At 43.6% G+C, this 25563-nt stretch overlaps 1 protein-coding gene across 6 annotated transcripts in view; it reads right to left on the bottom strand.

The window, feature by feature from the left end:
* The window catches only part of KALRN (kalirin RhoGEF kinase), a 743024-nt gene that overhangs the window by 487050 nt on the left and 230411 nt on the right, over positions 1-25563 (bottom strand). For all 6 annotated transcript variants that reach the window (XM_045032050.1, XM_045032053.1, XM_045032055.1 and 3 more), the window contains one exon: positions 17944-18018. In XM_045032050.1, the coding sequence (XP_044887985.1) occupies positions 17944-18018 (75 nt within the window). The remainder of the gene's footprint in view (positions 1-17943; positions 18019-25563) is intronic.

Below are 25563 nucleotides of genomic sequence, written 5' to 3'. Positions count from 1 at the left end.
ATAAGACCCTGGGAGCTGCTGACAGGACAACAGACAATATAGTGAATTGGTAAGGATTTTGATTTACCAGAAATCTAAGGTACTTCCTGTGAACTTGATTTATTTCCACATGGAAGTAGACATATTTTTAGTCGGGGGTGGCATACCAGTCCCTGGGGCCCAGGGAAGGGATAATAGAAGCTAAGGTGACCATATGAATGTGTTGAGTTGACAAAGGTCTAAAATTGGACTGAGACCCTCTTTTGCTTTTGGTATTTGGAAATATCAGGACTAAAACCTCTTCCCTCTGAGACTGCATGGAAGCTCCTGTATGGCAGTGACACTCAACCTTTCCAGAATACTGTATCCCTTTCAGGAGTCTGATCTGTCTTGCATACCCCAAGTTTCAACTCACTTAAGAACTACTTGCTTACAAAATCAGACAAAAATACAAAAATGTAACAGCACACTATTACTGAAAAATTGCTTACTTTCTCATTTTTACCATATAATTATAAAATAAGATGTTTGGAATATAAATACTGTACTTACATTTCAGTATAGAAGAGTATAAACAAGTTACTGCCTGTATGAAATTTTAGATTGTATTGACTTGACTAGTGCATTTCATGTAGCCTGTTGTAAAACTAGGCAAATATCTAGATGAGTTCATGTACCCCTGGTTGAGAACCATTGCTCTATGGCTCCCAAACAAAGAAGTGATTGTATTGCATGGATAAGGAGTTTCTCGTAAGAGTGGTACCTGAAGAGGGACAGGCAGAGTGTGGGGGAGGGAAGGGTAAAAGTAAACTGGAAAGTTTATTCCATTTCCACAATGCTCAAGACCCACTGGTCGGAAGAAATTCAGGACCAAGCACTGTGGAAGTGGGATAGACAGTTTGAGGAGGTGACAGAGTTTGGGTGTGGAGAGATGGAGGTGGATAAGCAGACCTCAATCAGCCCATCAAAGTGACTGCTTTGCACTTCCCAGGTGTCTTGAAAGGCCCAGAGCAGGAGCCAAAGCAGCAGGAGGGTGAGCCTATGCCTATAGCCCCTGAGCCTCTTTTTTGACAGGTCCTGTGAGGAGGAGCAGCAGCATATTGGTGCAACTGCTGGGCCCTATAGTGCTTCTTGACTGGGGCAGGCCTTTAAGGTGGCTCTAGCATCCTTAAGTTCATGGAGCTTCCTGTCCATCTGGTCCAAGAAGAGAAAAGAACCCTTGACCAGCAAGTTTTGGATACTATTCTGGACTTCATAGGGAAGATCAGAAGACTGCAAACAGGATGATCTACACGTGGCAACTGCAGAAGCCATGGTTCTAGCTGCCAAGTCTGCTGCATCCAACTGGCAGGGCTGTTTTCATGACTAGTCTGCCCTCATAGACCAGGGAAGAGAATTCCTGCCTAGCATTTTCTAGAAGCAGCTCTCTGAACTTTTCCATGGAGCCTCACAAATTAAAATCATGTCACCCCAACAAAGCCTGTTGGTTAGCGATATGCAGCTGCAAAAGCCCTGTCATATAAATCTTTCTGCCAAATAAGTCTAGCCTTTTATCATCTTGTGACTTGGGGGTGGCAGCCTGGTGCCACTTTTGCTCTCTCGGTAGCTGCTGTGATGACTAATGAGCCCAGAGGTGAGAGGGAGTATAAAGGTACTTAAGACCTTGGAAGGGTACATAGTACTTTATTTCTGCCCCTTTAGAAGTGGGAGGCAAAAAGAGGATGGAATCTGCCATGAAGCCTTTATAGGCTCTAGTATTGCCTCATTAGTTGGCAAAGGTAGCCTGAAGGAACCTTGTAACGGGGTTGCACTCACTTCTCACAAGTGCCCCCTGGCTGAATGCGTGTGCCTGCTCTCTCTCGCTCTCTCTGTTTGTGGTGGGTTTTCACTTATTCAGCCCTCTGCCCAAGTCATACACAGTCTGTCTGTGAGATAAAAGCAAAGCAAACCCCTTTCGGGGTACAATCCAACAGGAGCTTCTCTCAGTGCCATTTGTAATGTTTCTCTGTTTGTCCCTACTCTGGAATAGAGCAGTGCCCCAGGGCACCTTCCCTGGAGGTACTGGACTCTGGGCACAGAGCCGCTTGGTACACAGACTCTGCCCTTCTAGACTAGGGCACTGAATATGCACAGTGTGTGGAAGATCTGGAAGCTGGAGGAAACCCTCAAGGGTTCCAAAATGGCCAATGGTACAGGGCAGGGCCCCACTGTCCTGGCCACATTAACATGGCAGGTCCCATAGGTCAGAAGAGAGGATCTTCGAGGAAACTGGCAGGTCCTGCTTTGGGGTTATGAGATGTAAAATCCCACCTCAGAGTCCAACAATAAAGATTCTCCTTCCTCTGACCATGGTGGGGCTGATCCAGCTCCTCTTATCAGATTTACAGGGTGGAGACCTTCCCCTGGCTTGGGCCTCTATGGAAGTTTTGTATTTCTTCCTCGGTACAGGTGAAGGAGAATGGTGCTAGGATTCCACTAAAAAAAGCTAGAGGCATGCTTCACACTGATGTTGCAGCACTCAACACCAATTCCGCCCGTGATGGCTCCAACGGTGGCCAGAGCACTGCCTCCATTAGCAGAAATTTCAGCCTTCTTCATCCTAGGCCTGGCCTCCCTGCAAATCTGGCACTGGTCCTTTATGTGTGCTTCCCCCAAAGCCCAGTGGCCGGAGCATACCTTGGCACTGTGAATAGAAAACTCCCCCAAATGGGAAAACAACAAATCCAAAAAACATTTTTTAAAACACAACTAAAATTTACTAATTATCCTAACCTGAAGACTAGACTAACCACACACACACATACCATTTACCAAGGTGAGAGAGAACTGTTCTGTTCTGGCATTGAACAGCGTTCCAACAACCATCTCAGGCAGTAAAAAGGAAATGAGCTGGGCTAGAGGTGGCTCTGCTCTTTATACCTGCATGCAGTGGTGCACAGCCGCAGGGGGAGCTCAAACTGCCAGGGCCACGCACTGAGTATACTGACACCAAGTGTGGAATGCACATGTGCTATAACTCAAAGAAGAATGTGTCTGGCTTTCCAAGGGCATGTAAGGGGAGAAGAAAGCAAAAAAGCCTCCTTTCTCTTGAACCCCTAAGCAACAAGGGGACAACAAGTCCTGTCCTAAGCAGTCTGGCCATGTAGAAAGGACTTTGCTGCAGCCGCTGAAAGGGTGTAGCAATGGGCATGCTTCCCAGGAACGAATCGGAAGCTTTAGGCGGAATTCTGCCTCCTCCGGGGATGAGGTGGCTGTGCACAATTCAGCATGAACATAGGGATGCGCCATAATTAATATTTCCCAGGCTGAATTGTAGAGTGATATAGGTCCAGTTCAGTTTTCATATTAAAAAAATCAAAAACTCTAGATTTGAGCATATTCATTCTTCCTTGTGATTATTTCACACACCATAACAATACCAAAACCATTACGCCATCACTGAAGTATCAGGCAGGAAGGAAAGCTGGCCTGCATGTAAGAAAGCCAACACAGTAACATAAGGATCTTCAGCTATAGCAACAGAAATACAGGCCAAATATGTTTCTGGCCTATCTTGAGTCAGTTTGAAAGTCCTCTTTTAACAGTTCATCTAACTGTCCTCCAGGGAACAGAGCAGATAATACTAGATCACACAATCTGAAGTCACAGGGACAGGTTGGAGAAAATGAGCTAATTCTCTTTGGAGAAGCGAAGATTCTGTGATGACTTAGTTGAAGTTTTTTCAGATGATGGAAGGATATATGAAATGACTCTGAACCAGTTCTTTTCACTTCCGCAGCATGCAAGAGCTAGGAGGCAGGTAGCAAACCTCAAGAAAGCTGAGCCAAAAAGAACTGTTTAGGAAACAAATGTTTCTTATGGATGGTAAGAAATACATTACCCCAATTTGTGTAACAGGGTGAAATATTCATTGAAAATAATGCCTCACACAAATGTAACCATTTTCCTGTTTGCCTATTATCCACAAAGAAGTTACGATTTTTATGAATTTATGTGTTATTTACAATTATTTGACAAAGAGTTTGCATGAACAAATTTTATTCTAGAATTTCTTTCAAAACTAATCTCTATATATTTCTGTTCCATTGTAGAACTTGGGGAATCATTGGGAACTATTAGTAATAATAATTAGCTCTTCTATAGCACTTTATATCCAGGGATCTCAGAGTACTTCACAAAGGAAGCTAAGTATCATTAGCCCCATTCTTCTGGGGAAAGTGAGGCACCGGGAAGTTAAGTGGGTTGCCAAAAGTCACCCCTCATGGAATAGCCAGGACTAGAAACTGGATCTCCTAAGTACCAGTTCAGTGCTCTGGGATGAACTCAGTACTAGTTCCATGGATGGCTAAAAATCTTTCTTGGCCTCAATTAAAAATATTACAGAAACTCTGCCCCTGCACAGAAATTATCCACCTACAGGAACAATCTGGTCCCAAGTCAATTTTTACTTGAATGCTGTTTTCTGTGCACACTGGCTTTTCCTAGATCAGGAGTAGGCAACCTATGGCACGGGTGCCGAAGGCGGCACGTGAACTGATTTTCAGTGGCACTCACACTGCCCAGGTCCTGGCCACTGGTCCAGGGGGCTCTGCATTTTAATTTAATTTTAAACAAAGCTTCTTAAACATTTTAAAAAACATATTTACTTTACATACAAAAATAGTTTAGTTATATATTATAGACTTATAGAAAGAGACCTTCTAAAAACATTAACATGTATGACCGGCACGCGAAACCTTAAGTTAGAGTGAATAAATGAAGACTCGGCACACCACTCCTGAAAGGTTGCCGGCCCCTGTCCTAGATCCATGTAGGATTTGTTTAAAGTAACAAATGCAATGGTGAGTAGAGAGTCTTGACTGCTCTTGTTGATATGCCCCACCTCCTGCCTCCCACAGGGCCCAGAGGCATGAGCTGCAGTAATCAAACATGTCATTAAGTTTGTTAACTATATTTATTAAATACTAAAACAAAAGGGTAACATTTTCAAATTATTTTCTGAGATACGTTTTTACAGGGTTTGTATTGATTTACAGAGGCAAACAGATGTTCCATGGTTATTAGTGCTGTGTAAAAAGGAAGGTGTGTGCGCACAAAATGAACTGACAAACATACATTTAACCATATAACCATATATCGATCCGGTCCTCTGCATTCCTACTGCAAAATCCTTTGTTCATCAGTTAGTCATCACCTGCTTCAGCAACTGCAACCTCCTTCTCTGGCCTTTCCCTGTAACTCACCTGGCCTTCTCCCAGGCTACACAAAATGCTGCTGCTGAAATCAGCTTCCACTCCTGCAGCTGTGACCATGGTACTCCCCTATGGTAATCTCTCATCTGTGCTTCTACATCAAATTCAAGATCCTCATGTAATGAAATGTTTACCTGCAATGCACAATTCAGCCACTAGATGTCCCTGTGTGTTATACAGAGTCTTGGGCAGGGCAAGGGTCAAATTGGGGAACAATAGCTCTGCCCACTAACATGCTCAGATACTACAGTGTTGCGCGGATGTCGCCTCATTTGAGACGGTCACCACCTCAATATATAGAGATTATGAATGGGGTGAATTTTAGCCAATAGAGTTTCAAAAACAAATTAAGGCACCTCTTCCTGGTAGAAACCTTTAGTGGATAGTGATAGTAGAACACAGCCTGCCTTTCACCAAGTAGTAAATGCTACCACTGGGGGGTCTCAGGTCCCATTCTAGGGGTCTCCAATTAAGTCACTGGATACAGTGAAGCTTTCTAGTCCCTTACTGGATGTGTGAATTGCCTCAGGTCCCATGTGCTAGGAGTCTCTGGTCCCTGCTAGGAAGTGTGGCAGGTCTTCAGTTCCCTGTGCCAATGTGGACTCTTCTCAGCTTGGCAGGTCTGGGGATTGTGTTGATCCTGGTGTGTCTTCTTCCCTTCCTGGGCTGTTTTTCTTCCTCACTAGCTGCTCCTCCCTGGCTGCAGACCGCAGGCAGACAGCAGGTACTCTTCTCTGCAGCAGAAGCCCCTTGGTGCTATTCCCAAGGACCTTCCACTGCTGACTCTTCCTGCGATTGTTCACCCACCAACAGGAAAAGGCTGGTGGTGGCAGCTCCTCCTCTTGCTTCCCTTGCAGGCAGCTGCTGGCGAAGCAACTTCCTGAGCTGGGGCTTTCATGTCCCAGAACTTTTGAATTTTGCTATCACTGGCTCTGATTAGCCAATGGTAACAATGACGGCTGGAAAGAAGTGAGGTAAGATGGTGGACAACTGAGAGAATATGATGTATAGGCACGTACCAGCCCAATTCAAGACTTGGCACATAGTGTGTTCCCTGGTAAACAAGGGAGACAAAACAGGGACTCAAGTTGTGTGGAAGCTTCTTTGTCGTGACTCTTGTTTGTATCTCTTTTCTTTAATAAACAGCTCCTGTATAAGATGGGCTGTGATTCCATCTATCATGCTCCTCATTCAAAGGCTTTGCACCATTCCACTCTACCTATATCAGTTCTTATTCACTCTCCCACTGACTATATTCTATTCAAAAGCTCTGCCTTCCTTTTTGTACTCCGTAATATGGAATGGTAGACAAAAATGGCCCATGTTGCTGTCCCACACACTCCTGACAAATGGGAGTTCAGTGGGACTATGTTTATGAATATGCACTTGTCAGTGTGAATAAAGGTTCCACAGCGGCTCTCAGTGACTTATCTTTGCCACTGAATTGCCTTGTGGCCTTAGGCAGGATTAAAACACAGGAGTCCTGGTCTCCATTCCCATGTCTACCTTAGTTCAAAGAATATATTGCCTCACCAGACTATTTTAGATCACAAACATAAATCTCCATGACACATGCAGAGTTAGCACCATAAGCAACTTTCCAAAGAAGATGAAATGCTACTCAAAAGGGATTTTAGTTACAGTTTTTAGTGACAGCTGAATGATAAGGAGGAACTGTGCTGAACCAGGAGACAGAATGAGCTTAGTTTAGTTCACACATCTCTATATTATGAGGAATAATATGCTGAGGACTCCTAACCGCAATCAAACAACATTTTAGGGAAGCATAAATTCAGTCCACATATATCCAGTCTCAAAGAAAATAATGTTCCTTTCCTTTCCCTGGCGAGCTGAGTCTGAGAGCCCAAGTTCCAGTCTGAGCCCAAATGTCTACATTGCAACTTTTAGACCCACAGCCCAAGCCCAACTCAGCTGAACTGGAAATAGATTGTGTGCCACAGTTTTTTTTTTAAATCACAGTATAGATGTACCCTCAGAAGTATGAGGCAGTGAAGAATGAGGCCCTATGTTCACACCCAGAGCTCCCAGTGTGACACTGTGACCAAAAAAAGCTAATGTGATCCTGGGATGCATAAACAGAGGTTTCTCGAATAGGAATAGAGGGGTTATTTTATTTCTATATTTGGCACTGGTAGAACTGTGCCCATAATTCAAGAAAAAGGTTGATAAACTTGAGAGGGTTCAGAGAAGAGCCACAAGAATGATTAAAGGATTAGAAAACAAGTGTAATAGTGATAGACTCAAGGAGCTCAATCTATTTAGCTTAACACAGAGCAGGCTAAGGGATGACTTGACTACAGTCTGTAAGTATCTACATGAGGAACACACATTTAATAATAGTCTCTTCAATCTAGCAGACAAGGGTATAACACAATCCAATGACTGGAAGTTGAAGCTAGTCAAATTCAGACTGCAAACACAGCTTAAATTTTTAGCAATGTGAGTAATTAACCATTGGAACAACTTACCAAGGGTCGTGGTAAAATAGATCAAGACTGTATGTTTTTCTAAAAGATATGCTCTAGGAATTATTTTGGGGAAGTCCTATGGCCTGTGCTATACAGGAGGTCACACTATAGGACCACAATGGTCCCTTCTGGCATTAGAATCTATGGTACAGTACATCCAAAAGACAACTGCTGGCAGAGCATTGTGTGTGACAGCTCCTCAACTTCAAATTCCATTCCCATTCCTCACCTGAAACAGCCTGACTGAGTTAACTTTCCAGGCATGCTGCAAAACCCATCTGTCTGGGTTGGCATTTGGGATAGTGGTTGGGGATAGGGTTTCTTATGGGAATTTGAGGGATGAGGAGATTTTGATTTGACTTGTAATGTGTTTTTGTTGACTGGTGACTCTGTTTGTATGTGGAGGAACTGTGGGGCAATATGCTCTGCCTTTGTAATAATTTTTGTAGTGTAATTGTAATTGGTGGCCATGCCTGAGATAAGCAGTCTTTTACATGTGCTTATTTAAATCTAACAATTTTTAAAACCCCTGTCAAATTACCCCACTGCAGAAAAATCTCCCCCAGATCATCCCAGGAAAGGTGAAGAAAGTCAGGCAGCCACAGCTCTACAGCAGCCCGCTCCAAGTTGATCACCTGTTCTGGCTCAACCTATCTCTCAGATTTGATAGCAACACAAATAATCATCAGGGGACCCTAGTTTCTGATGCTAATCAGTGAAGATTAACAATGTAGTCAATTGATTTTAATTTGACTGGCTGAATGGATTTTACACACCCATGCAATGTAAATGATGCCCAATTACAGTCAAGTAGGGGATTTTGCAAATAAACAAAACACCCAGTGAATTAGACCCATGTTGGACTTATGTACTGGTTTCAGGAGCTTTCACTGTTAGCACACCTGAATGTTTACTGCTACACTTTTTACTTCCTTGCCTACTACACTACTATATAGGAACAGACTGGCACTGAAATGGCAGGGCGTTGGCTGGAGCAACTCTACAAAAGCTGTGAAAATGAGTCATTATAATTTACAAATTTCAGGATAAATATTTTTAAAAGACAGTCTCGAAGCTTTGCTTCCCACAGTCAACAGTCATGGCCAGTTTTCATACCTCCCTGTACAAGGAAGAGGTCTTACACAGTTGAAGCCCATCAGTCTAGAGCTGTGGCACTGGCAGCATGTTCAGTTGTGCACCTTGGCACTTGTTAGTCAGCCTTGGGAAAATCCCATATTTCTGCTTGCATGAATTTCATGGAAGGAACACCTTTTCAGAGGTCAAAAATCCCACTAAGAGACAGCACAGGAAACAAATATCACCTGGAAAAATCAACGACCTCACTAAAACCTGCAGCTGCAATCCATAGGACTGTCTCAATTTAAAAACAACTCACCTCCTTGGGTCCTCACACTCTGGGACCAGCTTCTCCCCAGCCCTGACAATATTAATAAGTAAGGCTTGGTTTAAATATGAATGAAAAGTTGCTCCAGTGATGTGTCTCAGTGCATTTCCATTAGGGTGGATGTATGAAACCTGGAACCTACTAGAAGTGCTTCAAGAACAAGGAGTGGATATATGATGACACCGCACCACTTGGCATTAGATCAAGCAACTGGAAAGCCTGTCAAAGTGTCTCTGTGGCTGAGTGTGCAGAGCTTCATGAAGGAACCCTCTTGGGCCAGAAACAACCCACCTTGATTCTTCCACCAGGACAAACACCATTGTCCTCATCAAGTAGAGGGGATGTTTACTGAACTAGAGAGAGCTTTTAGCACTGCTGAGTGTATGTGTGTGGCTACCATATCTTTAAGGTCTAGAAAATTATGTTACAGAACTCAAAAGACTGGTCAGTTGGTAGCCACTTTGCAACAAGAGCGGGGCTGGAGGCACCAGATGTAGCTTGTACATAAGGATTCTCTTGTTATACAAACAATTCATTTTTTGCAGTTATTTTAGACTTGTTGTTACTCTGACCCAATTAAAGTCACTGTGGTCAATTAAAAGGCATATTTGGCTGATTGGATTTCATGACACACAACACTTAGAAGCCTATGTAGGTTGTCCTAGAAACCAGTGCTGAGTGCAGTGGGTTTGTATTGAGTCCTGATACTAATTTGGAGTCTAGCAAAATTTGCGAGCCCATGGGAGCAAAATTTGGGAGGGTGAGATTTTTACCCTCTCCAGTTTGTCTATGGCTGAAAGTACTTGAGCCTCATTGGTGACTCAGCCAGTCAGCACAGGTGGCCTCATTAACCTTAGACAAGCCAATTAAGGGAGCACATAAAGGAGGTCTCTCCCTACTCAGAAGAGAGACAGGTGGATCACGTTTGGCAGGCTGTTAGTGTCTAGGAGCCAGGACAGTGAGTGCTGGCAGATACTAACTAATCTCTGCTAAAATGGTTTGATTTAGACCACGGCTATTGTTAAAACATATGGAGAGAAATATGGTCACTCACTCTGCATCCTGCTAATGTTTTATCTGAGAGTCACAGCAACCTGTGAAAAAAGCCAGAAACGATTGAGAGAGTTTGTCTCTCTCTTTCAGTCTTAAACTCCTAGTGAAAGCATCTATGCAGCTGTGCAGACACAGAGCCCATCTACATCTCTCCCTACAGGTTAATTTATTTCTCACAATATCAGTAGGCTCAGGTCTAATCAAAAGTCTTGGTGGTTTCATAATCAGAAATCTTCCCTTTTCCCTTCAAAGCAAATCCTGGATCACTGCATCAGCAAATGCTAAAGGAACAAAATGATGTCCCAAACAATGTTGTTTTAATTCTAACAAACTCTTTGCCCTTTTTATCATTATGATCAGTTTAAAATCACACTTAAGGTTAGTCAAAAATAAACATTTTCTGCAACAAAAATTTGAAAGAAATGAAAAAAAGTTGCGTTTGAAATTATAAACAGAATTTTTCTTTAAATAAAAAACATCAAATTCAAACAAAAAGTTCAGCTTTGGGGTTCTCTCTCTTTTCCAGTGAGGAGGAAAAGGAAAGAGGGAGAAACAACATTTTGATTTGAATCAAAACTTTAATTCTGATGGAAAATTGATACAAATATTTTTGTATTGTTCTAAAAGCTTTTTATTTTTTTACTTAAAAATTAGTTCAGCCATCTCTGTTCACAATTCAACATGTTCCAGAGTATTTCAGAAATGGGTTTCTCAGTCTGCTCCAATGAGTTAAGAGCTTCCCTAACAGCAGAGATGGGCCCAGATGGCAAAATTTGGATCTGAACTCTCCCAAAGTTTAGGAGGATTTTCAATGACTCCCTCTCTAAGAGCAGGATTGAGCTTTGGGAATTAGCTATGCAATAAATTAATTACATAAGGTACATCTAAAGGAAACTACCATTGCAGATATGTGGCCCATATACCTCTAAATGGGATTGTGCCTTAATGTGTCGGTATCAAAGGGGTTTTTAGGGAAGCCAATGTCTTCCACCATAATATTGCTTTACCTTTGAGCTTGATTTTCCCAGACTCAACATGGGCTTGAAAACTAAACAACTAAAGGCTTCCTCTTTGATTCATCCTGTCAGGCCTAAATTTAGTAAAACTTAATTGCAAGGGTAGCCTTTCATCTTATCTATTTACATTCAATGTCTTCCCCTCAAAGACCATCCAGTAAAGATCTCTGTCTTCAGCCTCGCAGGCTTAGAAGTCACTGTTTCTTCGATTAATGTGTAAGACATAAGATGACTGTGTGCTTTTGGGGTAGGAAAGCTTAATGAATTACTGAGGGATGACAGAACTGTTTCACTGTCCAGTTGCTTCCTGTTTAGTGTCCTCTGTTGTGTGCAGTTAGTCAAAACAAAAAAAGCCTTTGGTAAAAGCTCAGTTTGAGCTCTCTGTAATGCATGCCCTAAATACATGTTCCCAAAACAATTACACCTTTCTTCCTATGTCTATTGATTTCCCCATGCTCGGTCATTCTCCCAGAAACTTGGCGAGCTTAAAACTTTCCATCCTTGCCTTAAAACATAAACAGATGCTACCTGTCTGAAATGCTAAAACTTACATACTGCATTTTAGTTGGACTGTATTTGCCTGTAGAGATTGGAATTTGCTGTGAAGCATTCTGCAAAAATGTCTTAGGTATGACATTAAATAAGAACGAATGATATTCTGCTGCATTAATCCTTTGGGCATCTGAAATCAACAAGATGAAATTCATAACAGTGAATATCATTCTGGGGCGTATTAACAGCAGTGTTGTTATGTAAAACATGGAGAATAATTGTTCCATTCTAGTTGGCACCGGAAAGGCCTTAGCTGGAGTATTGTGTCCTGTTTTGAGCACCACTCTAAGAGATGTGGACAAACTGGAGAAAGTCCAGAGAAGAGCAACAAAAATGATACAAGGTTTAGAAAACATAATCTATGAGGCAAGGTTTATAAAAGGGCATGTTTAGTCCTGAGAAAAGAAGACTGAGGCTATGCCTACATTGCATTTTAAAAACCTGTGGCAACGAGTTTCAGAACCTAGATCTATAAATTTCAACCTCGTGCTACGGCGCTAAAAGCAGCAGTGTAGATGCTGCAGCTCAGTCTGGAGCTCAAGTTTTGAAGCCCACGGTCTCCCAAGGCTTCAGAGCACAGGCTCCAGCCCAAGCCCAAATGTCTGCACAACTATTTTTAGCGCCATAGCATGAGCCCCACAAACCTGAATCTGAAGGCCTAGGCTCTGAGACTCCGTGACACAGGTTTTAAAATGCACTCTAGGTTTACAGTCTTGAAATATGTTAAGGATTATAATAAAGAGGATGGTTATCAATTGTTCTCCATGTTCACTGAAGGTAGGACAAGATGTAATTGGCTTAATGTGCAGCAAGGGAGATTTAGGTTAGATATTAGGAACAACTTCTTAACTATAATGATAGTTAAATGCTAGAATAGGTTACTAAAGAGATTGTGGAATTCCCAGGGGATTGTCCGGGGGAACCAGATTGGGTCTCATGGCACCCATTGGGGTATCTGAAGAAGTCAGACCTGCCCAGCTTACCATCAGCGTCTTTAGGTAAGATAAATGTGTGCAGAGTGTTTGTTATTTTAAAAACTGTTTTCTTTAAATGTTTTGTTCCTTTGTTTCAGAAGGCTGTCTGATCACTATATTCACCACTGGTCACAGACTCCCAAAGGGAAGAACTGCAGATATCCCGCTCAGTCAGACCTGCTGGCTATGCACAGTTGATACATAGGGCACAGTAGCCCAAGGGCTGGTCTAAGGATGGGACAATTGTGGAATTTGGCACCAGGCTAAGTAAAGGCAGAAGGTCTAAGACCTGAGGGAGTGTACTTGGACAGATCAGAAAGGGGAAATAGGTACAGGTAGCCCTGTAACCATGACAACAACTCACCCACATAAATTCACTTTTCAAATGGACCACCTGTATTTCTCATGAACATCTGTAATCACATCCTCTAGAGCAGTGGTCCCCAAACTTTCATAGTGGTTCCCCACCCCACCCCAGAGCTGGGAATGGGGCTGCAGCTCCTGGGGTGTGGCAGAGACTCGGACAAGTGTAAGGGGGCTGAGGCTGGGAGTGAATCTGGGGCTGGGGGCGGGGCTGGGACTGGGAACAGAGCCAAGGCCAGGGGCCGAGACCAGGGCCACAGTCGGGTGCTGAGGCTAGGAGTGGGACCAGGAGCCAGGGACACATCTGGGGGCCAAGCCAGAGCAGAGTGGGGCTGGGTGGCGCTTGCTCCCCATCCCCAATGGGTACTGCCCTGGGCCCTGCTGCACCCCTCTGAATGTTCCTCCATGCCCCCCTAGGGAGGTGTGCCCCACAGTTTGGGGACTTCCGTTCTAGAATGTTTTCACCACTCCTCACTGAAATAATATCATCTGCAACATTTTTTGTTTCCTTCTTTCTCTGCTCATCTCCTTTTCACAATATACAAATCAATTTCTGGCTTCCAGTTTGCCCCAGTACTGTCAGACCCTTATAAATCCATTACTGATCACAGCACAATGGATCAACTGAGCAAAGCCAAGGTTTTATTATGGTGTATGCCATGAGCAAGTAGCAAAAGCCTCTAGTCGGCCCATTGCTTAAACTGTTTTCAGGTGGTCAATTAAGAAAACAATCAAATTTCAATGATGCAACCACATTGTACCTACAGCTGTTAGGATTGTGTCTCTGTTTATTGATACTGGAAATAGAATCCTCAGGTGCTGTTTATAAAGAATTCATATTTGATACATATGGTAAATCCTGGTCAGGATCAATCTAAGGGCCACTGGAAGAAATGAAGAACTAGTTTATAGAAAATCATAGCCAACCCCACCCTCCAATCCTCCAGAGGCAGCTCTAGGACTAACTTTTAGGTGGGATGACCTAACTGGTCTTAGATGCACCTCAACTCTGTAATTAGGGTTGCCAACTTTCTAATAGTAGAAAACCGAACACCCTTGCACTTCCCCCTTCTCCAAGGCCCCTCACCTTCCCCACCCCTTCTCCGAGGCCCCTCCCCTGCTCACTCCACCCCTCTACCTCTGTCGCTCACTCTCCCCCACCCTCGCTCACTCGTTCCTTTTCACCAGGCTGGGGCAGGGGGTTGGGAGGGGATGAGGGCTCCATCTGGGGATGCGGGCTGTGAGGTGCAGGAAGGGGCTCCAGGCTGGGGCCAGGGGGTTCGGAGTGCAGGAGGGGGCTCAGGCCTGGGCAGGGAGTTGGGGTGCAGAACGGGGTGAGGGGTGCGGGCTCCAGGCGGAGCTTACCCCAGGCAGCTCCTGGGAAGGGCGGCATGTCCCTCTAGCTCCATGCCCAGCCCTGCCCACCGGCATTGCCCCTGCAGCTCCCATTGGCCGTGGCCAGTGAGAGCTGCGGAGCCGACACTTGGGGTGGAGGCAGTGTGTGGAGCCTCCATGGCCGCCCCTACACCTAGGAGCTGGAGGAACATGTTGCCGCTTCTGGAAGCCACACGGAGCTGGGTAGGGAGACTGCCTGTGCTGCCAACCAGACTTTTAACGGCCTGGTCAGCAGTGTTGACTGGAGCCACCATGGTCCCTTTTTGACCGGGTGTTCCTGTCAAAAAACAGACACCTGGCAACCCTATCTGTAATCAATAGCACTCTGAAAGTCGCAGTTCTCTTCTGACGCTACTGGACTGCACAGTAAGTTCCTGCTGTGTTGTTTTTGACCCTCCCTACTAGAATGCACACCACTTGGTTACACCCTCCTATTAATGGTCCACCAATTTGAACAAATGGTTGGGAGACTCAGGGCAATGATATGGGATCACAAAACAGCAGGACTCACAATGTGCTAAGGGCTGTACAAGTACAAAAGGTATGGCTTCTGCCATGAGGAGTTTATTTATACTCTAAGGACCCAATCTTACAATAGATAGACCTCATTGTAGGATCATGGCCTAGAAAGAGAAGATATAGCCACAGACTACAGGAAAGGAAAACAACATACAATTAAATGATCAGATGAGAATTGACTATTTACTGATATATTTTGCTTAATATAAAGATTTGGAGACCACCCCCAAGTACTCGATAACTTTGGCATATGCCTCTGGCTGCAGTTAATTGTAATATACAAAAAAATCTTTGATATAAAAATAATGGAGTGAAGAAAACTAAAAATGACTTTTCTCTTGAGGAAGTTTATGCTGATTATAGACTTCAAATCCAACACTCAGACTACCAGTTCTGACAACACTACAAATGAATTATTTTTGTGAGACTCAGGAATTTTCTCATCTTTCTTTTTCTATGCAAACATTTTCTCCTTTGTGATCATGCCATATTCTAGGAAAGTGTTCCATTTTAATTAAAATAATCTAGTAATCAATTCACATATGGAGATCCATTTCTCAATCTGTTTCATTACAATGATACAGAGAGAAATTGAACAGTACTTAGACTCCGGAGTGAAGAATGATGCTGGGAGTATTGTACTAAGATTCTGCAGCCTCATGCATTTAATCATCAAAAGCCACGGGCAATTATTACCCCTAGTCATTGTGTAGAAGACTGTGGAGAAGAGGTGTAAATCGTGAGCTAGCTATTTAGCTAGCTGTGTCAGGAATGATCACACAACCTTCGGAGACCAGTAAGGCTTTCAGGGAAAAGCTTTCCCAAGTATACCAGTCTGCAGTGAATCACAGTGAGAAACTAAAGAGGAGCACACAAACGTTTGGCAGCAATCCTTTAGATTTCACAAGCCAAGAAGGTTTGGGCCAGGTCAGTACTTGAGTTAGTGATTCAGAACTGAACCAAGGCCACAGTGTGGAGTTTCAGATAAGTAAAACCAAGGTCCAGACCACTTGTCCTATTAAAAGATTCCATGAGTTTTCATATGATGCCATGGTCATTTCCAAGTGAATTGAACTGTTGGCACAAAGGGGCTTGCTCAATTCCAGCATAATCCCTGTATGAATCCTCTTGTGCAGGTTCCCCTGAACACACTGTTCAATTTCACTTCCTGTCCGAAACAGTTCTGCAGTTGCTGTTCCACCTTCCAAAGAGGCTGATGATGAGATCCTGCTCTGTAGTTTAAGTATGTAAAACAGTTTGAGATGTTCAGAGTGAAATACCAGTGTAAGATAAAGTGACTGCGTGTCGCAGTTCTACTAGGATAGTCTTGGTTTTTTCATTTAGTGTCTTGATAACTTCTTTCAAGACACCTGATATGTCCCAGTTTAACTGTCAGGTTTTCACAATGACAAAATATTTGTTCAAGTCATATTGCTCTCCTGATATAAAATACTTTCTACACTTGTTTCATTGTCATCACAGAGTAAGCATGTTTAATGCCAACTATTGTTCAAGGCCAAAGCTTATCATGATTTGTCAGGCAACACCATTGCAATATGAGTCTAATGAGTCAATGTTCCAATCAAGTCATCATAAACCTCTGCTCTTGTGCCTCAGGGGGCAGAGGGCTGCTGAAGGAGATGTAACTGACAGTCCCTCTTTAATAGTGAAAGGTGCAAGGTCATGCATTTAGGGATTAATAACAAGAATTTTGGTTATAAGCTGGGGACTCATCAGTTGGAAGTAACAGAGGAGGAGAAGGACCTTGGAGTATTGGTTGATCACAGGATGACTATGAACCCCCAGTGTGATATAGCAGTGAAAAAAGCTAATGAGGTCTTGCGATGCATCAGGCGAGATATTTCCAGTAGAGATAAGGAGGTGTTAGTACCGTTATACAAGGCACTGGTGAGACCTCATCTGGAATACTGTGTGCAGTTCTGGTCTCCCATGTTTAAGAAGGATGAATTCAAACTGGAACAGGTACAGAAAAGGGCTACTAGGATGATCCGAGGAATGGAAAACCTGTCTTCTGAAAGGAGACTGAAAGAGCTTGGCTTGTTTAGCCTAACCAAAAGAAGGCTGAGGGGAGATATGATTGCTCTCTATAAATATATAAAAAAGGATAAATACCAGGGAGAGAGAGTAACTATTTAAGCTCAGTACCAATGTGGACACAAGAACAAATGGATATAAACTGGCTATCAGGAAGTTTAGACTTGAAATTAGACGAAGGTTTCCAACCATCAGAGGTGTGAAGTTCTGGAACAGCCTTCCAAGGGGAGCAGTGGGGGCAAAAGACATATCTGGCTTCAAAACTAAGTTTGATAAGTTTATGAAGGGGATGGTCTGATGGGATAGCCTAATTTTGGCAATTAATTGATCTTTGACTATTAGCGGTAAATATGCCCAATGGCCTCTGATGGGATGTTAGATGGGGTGGGATCTGTGTTACTACAGAGAATTCTTTCCTGGGTGTCTGGTTGGTGAGTCTTGCCCACATGCTCAGGGTTTAGCTGATGGCTATATTTGGGGTCAGGAAGGAATTTTCCTCCAGGGCAGATTGGCAGAGGCCCTAGGGGTTTTTTGCCTTCCTCAGCAGCGTGGGGCACGGGTCACTTGCTGGAGGATTCTCTGCACCTTGAAATCTTTAAACCATGATTTGAAGACTTCAATAGCTCAGACATAGGTTAGGGGTTTATTGAAGTAGTGGGTGTGTGAGATTCTGTGTCCTGCGTTGTGCAGGTCAGACTAGACAATCATAATGGTCCCTTCTGACCTTAAAGTCTGTGATTCTATGACTATCAGAAATTGGCCCTTAAATGTCTGTGCAGTGCTGTGAAGATGTAAAAAGTTGCTGTCTTTGTTACTACTAAGTTCCGCATCTTTTTATTGGCATGATGCTCTGCATCCTCTGAAGAGAAAACAAATGAAGGATGAACCCACCTGACACAAAGGCCACTTTCTCCTTTAGTATTGGAAGGACATCAGCAGCTTTTAATCCATCATTTCGAAAAGACCCTGCAAAACAGAGGAGAATAACAATGCCAAATTAGAAGGGATTGGGCCCTGGATACAACTACCTACACACTCCACTTTGCTCAAATCAAATAACAGAAAGTGCTTATCTGTAATTTGTAGGCTATGAGACAGACTGTAATAGTTGAGACACAAACAGCATTAGCTTCACCAGCAATTTATGTATAAGGGGAAAGTCAGAAATAATCCACCCAGACTATCTCACTCTTCAGAGTGCTGTAGGGTCAATCACTTTTCAGTCAGGGAATCAATTTTTTTCCCCTCCTTCCTTATATAGGCCAGACTGTGGCTAGCCCTTTCCAGGTGCATAGGAATGGAAGAGAGTGTGGCCTTCCCCCATATGCCCCTGAGCAAAGCCCAAGTACAAGTGAAGTGGGCATTGCAGTTCCTGCATTAATCTAGCATCATCCCTGGTGATAGATTCACCAAAGGGGTTGGGTTTATGTTGGGCCTGGCCTTTTCCCCTTCAGTTCTATCCACTATAGATGGGCTGACCCCAGGGGAGAGTCTGTTGCACCATTTCAAGGGGTGGAGGACCTTGTACGAGTCCTGCAGTTTGCATGAACTTTGATATGCTGTTTACCTTCCCCTGCAGTTTCAGTGACTTCATCCCCTCAAGGAATTTCACCAATAAATCACAGATTTTTCAGTCCCTTGGAAGCACTAGAAGAAATGAGTTTCCTACTCTTTCAAAAGACAAGAGTACATCCTTTATATGCCATAAGACAATATTAATGTATCGTCCCACTGCAGGCCAGATGCTGCTATTCCATCAGCTGCTGTTGAAAAATGAGTGTTTGAAGGACATTTTGCAGTTGCCATGGACTACAGAGCAACTGTCATTGCATAGTGAACACCCATCATAAAAAGATAGGTGCAATACAACTTTAAATCCACCACTGTTACATGGACATAAAAGGTTACAGCGTGCACTGAAACACTTTACTTTTACCTTTAGCCTTTCTCAGACAGACAACATCTACCATTCGTCTGAGAGAAAGGCAGAGCGTGGGATAAACCTCTCACTTAGAAGCAGCTCCGTTGACTGGCCTGAAATGAAGCATTTCTCTCCAGCCATAACATCTGACTGCCTTGTTCAACACCATTTGGTTTGTCTTGTCACAGCTGCTGAATGCAGCACCACTAGCAGAGGATTTTTGATTGTCTGAGATTGAATGTGGATGGAAAAAAAGCCCCTCCAAGTATTTTGCCATGTTCCATACATTATGTACACAGCAAAGACATGGGATCTTGATCTCTGCAGGTCTGTGCAATAATACAGCAGGCTACCCACATTTTGCAAGAGCGAGGTCCTTACTGCAAATTTGCAGACAGCCAGACAACTGCACCTAATTTGTACATATACTATTATTATTACCACCATTATTGATTTACTATTAAAGATAAGTGAGTGTACAGTTATAAATTTACAGTCTGTATTTCCTTGCGTAATAACCCGCCTTGCATATGTGATCATGTCTCCCTCTAGTGACTGACCCTGTAAGTACAAAAGGTTGCTATTTGCACTTGAAGTTCTTCTTTAAGTCAGCTGGTCAAAAGAGGCCAGCCTTTGTTTGTGGTATTAAATGGCTCATATTTGATCCATCCTGGTAGCAGTGGTGTGTGCATAGCCTAATAAAACAAATGGTTGTATTTGGCTAGGGTTCATGATGATGGTTCTTGTATCTTTCTTGATAAAGGAATAGGCATTGTTGGCTGAGTTCCCCAGAAGAATATAGCAGTAGTTGATTTGATTTGCACTCATCTTGCACTTACAGGGAGAGGGTTTCCATAAGCTGCATCTTAGCCCCTTTCAAGGCTGTATTTGACTTTTGCACTGCACTTTAAGAACCCTGGTTTGTGGAATCCTCTCATGTACTCACCTTTTTGGTACTCACTTCTGATAGCTTCAAAAGCAAATAATTTGCATGTGTTTATGAAAATTGAGATAGAAAGGAGAGAGGTGATTTACTGCAGGTCTTGGATAATAGTAATTTAGCCTCCAACAAAATTTTAGGATGATTTATACAGTTATTTACCTAACCCTCTTATTCAACCAGGGATCTGGGGATCATAGTGGATCACAAGCTAACTATGAGTCAACAGTGTAACACTGTTGAAAAAAAAAAAAAAAAGCAAACATCATTCTGGGATGTATTAGCAGGAATGTTGTAAGCACGACACAAGAAGTAATTCTTCCGCTCTACTCCACATTGATTAGGCCTCAACTGAAGTATTGTGTCCAGTTCTGGGCACCATATTTCACGAAGGATGTGGACAAATTGGAGAGAGTCCAGAGGAGAGTGACAAAAATGATTAAAGGTATAGAAAACATGACCTATGATGGAAGATTGAAAAAATTGGTTTGTTTAGTCTGGAAAAGAAAAGACTGAGGGGGTACATGATAACAGTTTTCAAGTACATAACAGGTTGTTATAAGAGGATGGAGAAAAATTGTTTTTCTTAACCTCTGAGGATAGGACAAGAAGCAATGGGCTTAAATTGCAGCAAGGGAGGTTTAGGTTGGACATTAGGAAAAACTTCCTGTCAGGGTGGTTAAGCACTGGAATAAATTGCCTAGGGAGGCTGTGTAATCTCCATCACTGGAGATTTTTGAGAGCAGGTTAGACAGACACCTGTCAGGGATGTTCTAGATAATCTTAGTCCTGTCATGAGGCAGGGGACTAGAGTAGATGACCTCTCAAGGTCCCTTCCAGTCCTATGATTCTAAAACAAATCAAAACAAATCAGAGCAATTGATATGTTAGCTGGACATGATCCTTCTTAGGTACAGAAATAGAGAATTGGGCCAAATTTATCCCTGATACAACACCATTGACTTCACTGTGGGAAGAATGTACCCAATGTTATCTTGCATATTTTCAGGGAAACTGTGGATCCAATACTGCAGCCTGGCCGGATTCTGCACCACTGAAGTTAACAGGACCTTTGCCACTGATATCAATGTGTGCTGACTAGGCACTATGTGAGTAAAGGCTGGAGAATTGGGCCATATATATTAGATCAATAGGGTCTTCTCAGCCTGATGCACCAGGAGCAAAGCTCCATGGGTTCCAGAACAACTTTGAGTGACCTCCCACTGGACCAGAACAGCAGCAATACACTTGGTTTCCACGATGATGGTACCTGCACCTGCCTCAGCACTGTTAATGAAGATGTTACAACAGCCTATACTAAGAGAGCATAGGTGTGAAGGAAGGTATGAATGGGCACAACAATAAGGATTTATAGATGTAGGTGTGTGCATACACTTATAAAACATACTACCGTACTTTTCAGTAGTGGTCAAAAACACTGAAGAGACTGCAAGCTAGTGGGCCAACTCATCAGCCAGGGCATCAAATCAAGCTCCCAACAGTAACAAATTTTCAGCCCCTTTCTTCAGGGATGAGTTTCTCTCTCAAACACAAGAACAGTCCAACATAAATCATACAGGTAAACCAGGTCCTTTCCCTTGGCCCAGGGTCTACTGTAGGAGCCCACCCACTCTTTGCAGCTCTCTCTCCCAACAAAGCTGCTTGTTGGCCTTTTATCTAAGAACCTGGGACCTCACTTTTAAAGTTAGGGTGCCTAAATACCTTTAAAAACTGGCCCCAGGTGACCTGCAGGCCATCACCTGTTCCCTGGCCTCAAACCCATCACCTGGGAGGCAGCTAATTAGTTATAAGTCACAACTCCTTTTAAAGGGCCAGCCCAGCCTGTGGCAAAACACTATTGTAAATTGTATTGTTTTGGACCACTACTGTATTATATTGTAGTCTTTTACTAATACGGGTTGTGGGGGAGGGGTACGTATGTGTTTAAAGGAAAAGCAGAGGATCAAAAGTTAAAAGGCACTCCAAAAATCAATAGCAACCCAGCCTCAGAGACGAACCGGCTCAGAAAATATGCTTTCTCTAGTTTATAGTTTATAAACATACCCATTCTTATTATTTTTAGATGAGAACAATTTCATACCAACTACCAGCTGTTTCTAATACATGGGTTTCCGATGTGTTTGTTTCCATTTCCAAATGCTTCATGTGTGCATGACAGTGTATAATTTTTCCTATGGAATCCTGTGTATACAATCTCCAGGTCTGATTAATACATAAAACATGGCACCAATAATACTTTGCATCCAACTACCACACATCTTTACCATCACTCTGCCGTCTAAGAATGGAGCTTGTCATTGGCAAATGATTGGGAGGAAGGACAGAATTGTGGTAAAAGTACAGCTCTGCACTGAAAAAAAAAGACTGTAAAAAGGTACTCTCTAGACTAGCAGATATGCTGACTTTAAGGGCAAAATACAAATTCTCTCTGCTCTTTTCTCTTGTTATTCCTTCAGGGCCAAAGTGAGCTCAATTTCAGTTCTTCTGCAGCATCAATGGAACTGTTTGCTCATTTCCAGTCACTAGCTCACCAATTATGAAAGGGAATGGGACTACACAACACCACCTCTCTCGCTCTTTTGATCTGTAGATCTCAAAGCACAGTACAAAGAAGGTTAAGTATTGTTGTCCCAGTTTTACACACGGGAAAACTGAGTAACAGCCAATGAAGTGGCATGCCCAAGATCAGCAGAACAACACTTCAAAGCAGTCATTTACCCACCTCAAGTTCTCTGAATGGGAGATCTAGTTTTAGGTGAGGCACAGTAACCCAGACATCATATGGTTGAGGATGGGAGCTTGAGGAATGTTCCCACAAAAGAATAGTCAGTGAAACACAGCAAATTCAAACCAATAAAAGGAGACACTTTTTCCACACAATGCATAAATTAGCCTGTGGAACTCATTGCCACATGATACTGAAGTCAGGAGCTCAGCTGGATTAAAAAAGATTGGACATTTATATGGATAACAAGAATATCCAGAGTTATAGTAGAAAAGATTAATAATATGGACAAGAGCTTTGGAAGGGATATAAACCCTCAAGCTTGGGGTGTAAGCCAAACTCTAATAGTTAGAGTTAGTACCGTAAACTATCCCTGGTGACAGGTTACCCCATAACTGCCTACTTCAGGATTTCTTTCTCTGAAGCACATAGCTTTGGCCACTGTTGGAGACAGGATACTGGATTAGATGGGCCAGTGGTATGATCCAGTCTGGCTGTTCCTAGAAATGATTTAATTTTAATCTGAAAATGCAGTATTCTCTCAATTTCAAATAAAGAGCAGCTGTTAGAAAATCCATGGAAATAGTTTAAAAATAGAATGAGTATGTGTCTGAAAAAAGAGGGCATATTGTCAAAGCACTGCATGGGGTTACAGTCATGCGACTTTGATGGGAGTCACTCGTCTAAAACCCCATGCAATATTTTAGGAAAGTAACCCCACATTTTTTAATAGTTCTCAGAACAGATTTTACCATTTAAGAAACTTTGGCATTAAATTGGGCCAAACCCATCCCTTGTGTAACTTCACTGAAGTCCATGAATTATGCTGGGATGAATCTGGGTCACACTGACTTTGTTCCTTCTTCTCTTCACTAAGGCCCCTCCTAGAATCTTTTTCTGTTTTTTTAATATTCTTTTCTTCTGGATTTTTTAGTCTATTTTCCTTCACCTGGTCCTAAATCTCTGTTGATTTTATTATTGCTTGTCTTACAGTAGCACCTGGTTGCACTAAATAATATCAGTGCTAGGCACTGTACAAACACATAGTAAGAAACAGTCCCTGCTGCAAACAGCTTACACTGGAAACAGACAAGACAGATTAAAGGCGGGAGAAAGGGAGTATTATTTTTCCTATTTTACAGATAGGGGATTGAGACCCAGAGAAATTAAGTAACTGGCCCAAGATCAGACATGAAGTCTATCTAGAGCTGGGACTAGAACCCACATCTCTCGAGTCCTAGTCCACTGTTTTAACCACAAGATCTTCCCCGTCCTATGTTCTTGTAGAATGCAATAGTTCTTTCTTCTCTAAATGCTTCCCCTTTTCTTTTTCATATTTCCCCCTCTCTCCATTACTTCTTTTTTCCAGTATTTTTGCCCGTATTCATTTATTTTTATTATTTTAATTCTTTCTGTTCCTTATTACACTCTGTTCTCATTCTCTCTTAAGTAGGGTTGCCAAGTTTCTAATTGGAGAAAAATTAATACCCTTGCCCCGCCCCTTCCCCAAGCCCCCGCCTCCCACTTCTCCGAGGCCCTGCCCCTTCTCACTCCATCACCTCTCCCTCTGTCACTCGCTCTCCCTCGCCCTCACTCACTCACTCATTTTCACCAGGCTGGGTCAGGGAGTTGGGATCTGGAGGGGTGCAGGTTCTGGGGTGGCGCCAGGGATGAGGGGTTTGGGGTGCAGGAGGGTGCTCTGGGCTGGGGCCAAGGGGTTCGGAGTGCAGGAGAGGGCTCTAGGATGGGGCAGGGGGTTGGGTGTGGGAGGTGTGGACTCCAGGAGGGAGTTTGGATGCGAGAGAGGGCCGAGGCGGGGGGGTGGCACGCAGGAGGGGTTGCGAGCTCCAGGAGTGAGTTTAGGGGCGGGAGGGGGATCAGGGCTGGGGCAGGGGTGTGGGAGGTGGTGAGGAGTGCAGCTCTGGGCAGTGCTTATCTCAAGCGGCTCACAGGAGGGGGCAACATGTCCCTCCGGCTGCTAGGCGGAAGGGTGGCCAGGGGGCTCTGCACACTGCCCCCATTCACAGGCACCGCCCCTGCAGCTCCCACTGGCCATGGTTCCTGCCTAATGGGAGCTGCAGAGCTGGCACTCAGGGAGGGGGCGGTGTGCAGAGCCCCCTTGGCCGTCCCAAGAGGAATATGCCGGCTGCCTCCCGGGAGCCACACAGACCTGGGTAGGGAATCTGCCAACCCCACTGCACCACCAACCAGACTTTTAATGGCCCAGTCAGCAGTGCTGACCGGAGCCGCTAGGGTCCTTTTTTGACCGGGTGTTCTGGTCAAAAACCAGACACCTGACAACCCTCCTCTTGAGCTCTCTTGCACACTGTGGCCCTTCCTGGTTTCCCATAATGCACTCCATTTTCTCCTTTGCTTCATATAACCACATTCCCTCCCCTCTTAACCTTCTGTGGCAATTAAGACATTAAAGTTTGTAAAGGGCTTTGAGATCTTTGGATGGAAAGCAAGAGAGCAATGTCATGTACTATTATTATAAATTATATTTATTGTTCAAACCCTGCAGAGTAAAAGCAAATCCTGCCCTAGCAGGGGCAGTGAGGCGGAGCCAAGATAGTGCCTGATGGGGTCTCTGCCACCAGGAATATGTTGGTTTTAGACAGATTTGTTCAAAACCAGACAGGGGATTGCGTGGTAGAGCACATATTGCTGAAGAGAAGCAACATGTGCTTCTGACCAGTGTCTGCAGGCACCATCTGGCTGAAACAAGGAGTATGAATACGCCCCCGTCTGTTGACCACACCTCTTGTGAACATATTGCAAAGGAGGAGCACATTACTCCTTTTCTGCTTACTCAGGAGCAACAGGGTCTCTCCTCCCTTTTCCCCACCTGGGGCCCAGATGGTAAGATTTTGCCCAAACCAAGGTCATTCCTAGGCTAGGTAA

Source organism: Mauremys mutica, chromosome 10, assembly GCF_020497125.1.
Source record: "Mauremys mutica isolate MM-2020 ecotype Southern chromosome 10, ASM2049712v1, whole genome shotgun sequence".
Lineage (NCBI taxonomy): Eukaryota > Metazoa > Chordata > Testudines > Geoemydidae > Mauremys > Mauremys mutica.
This window is presented reverse-complemented; position numbering and strand designations above follow the sequence as displayed.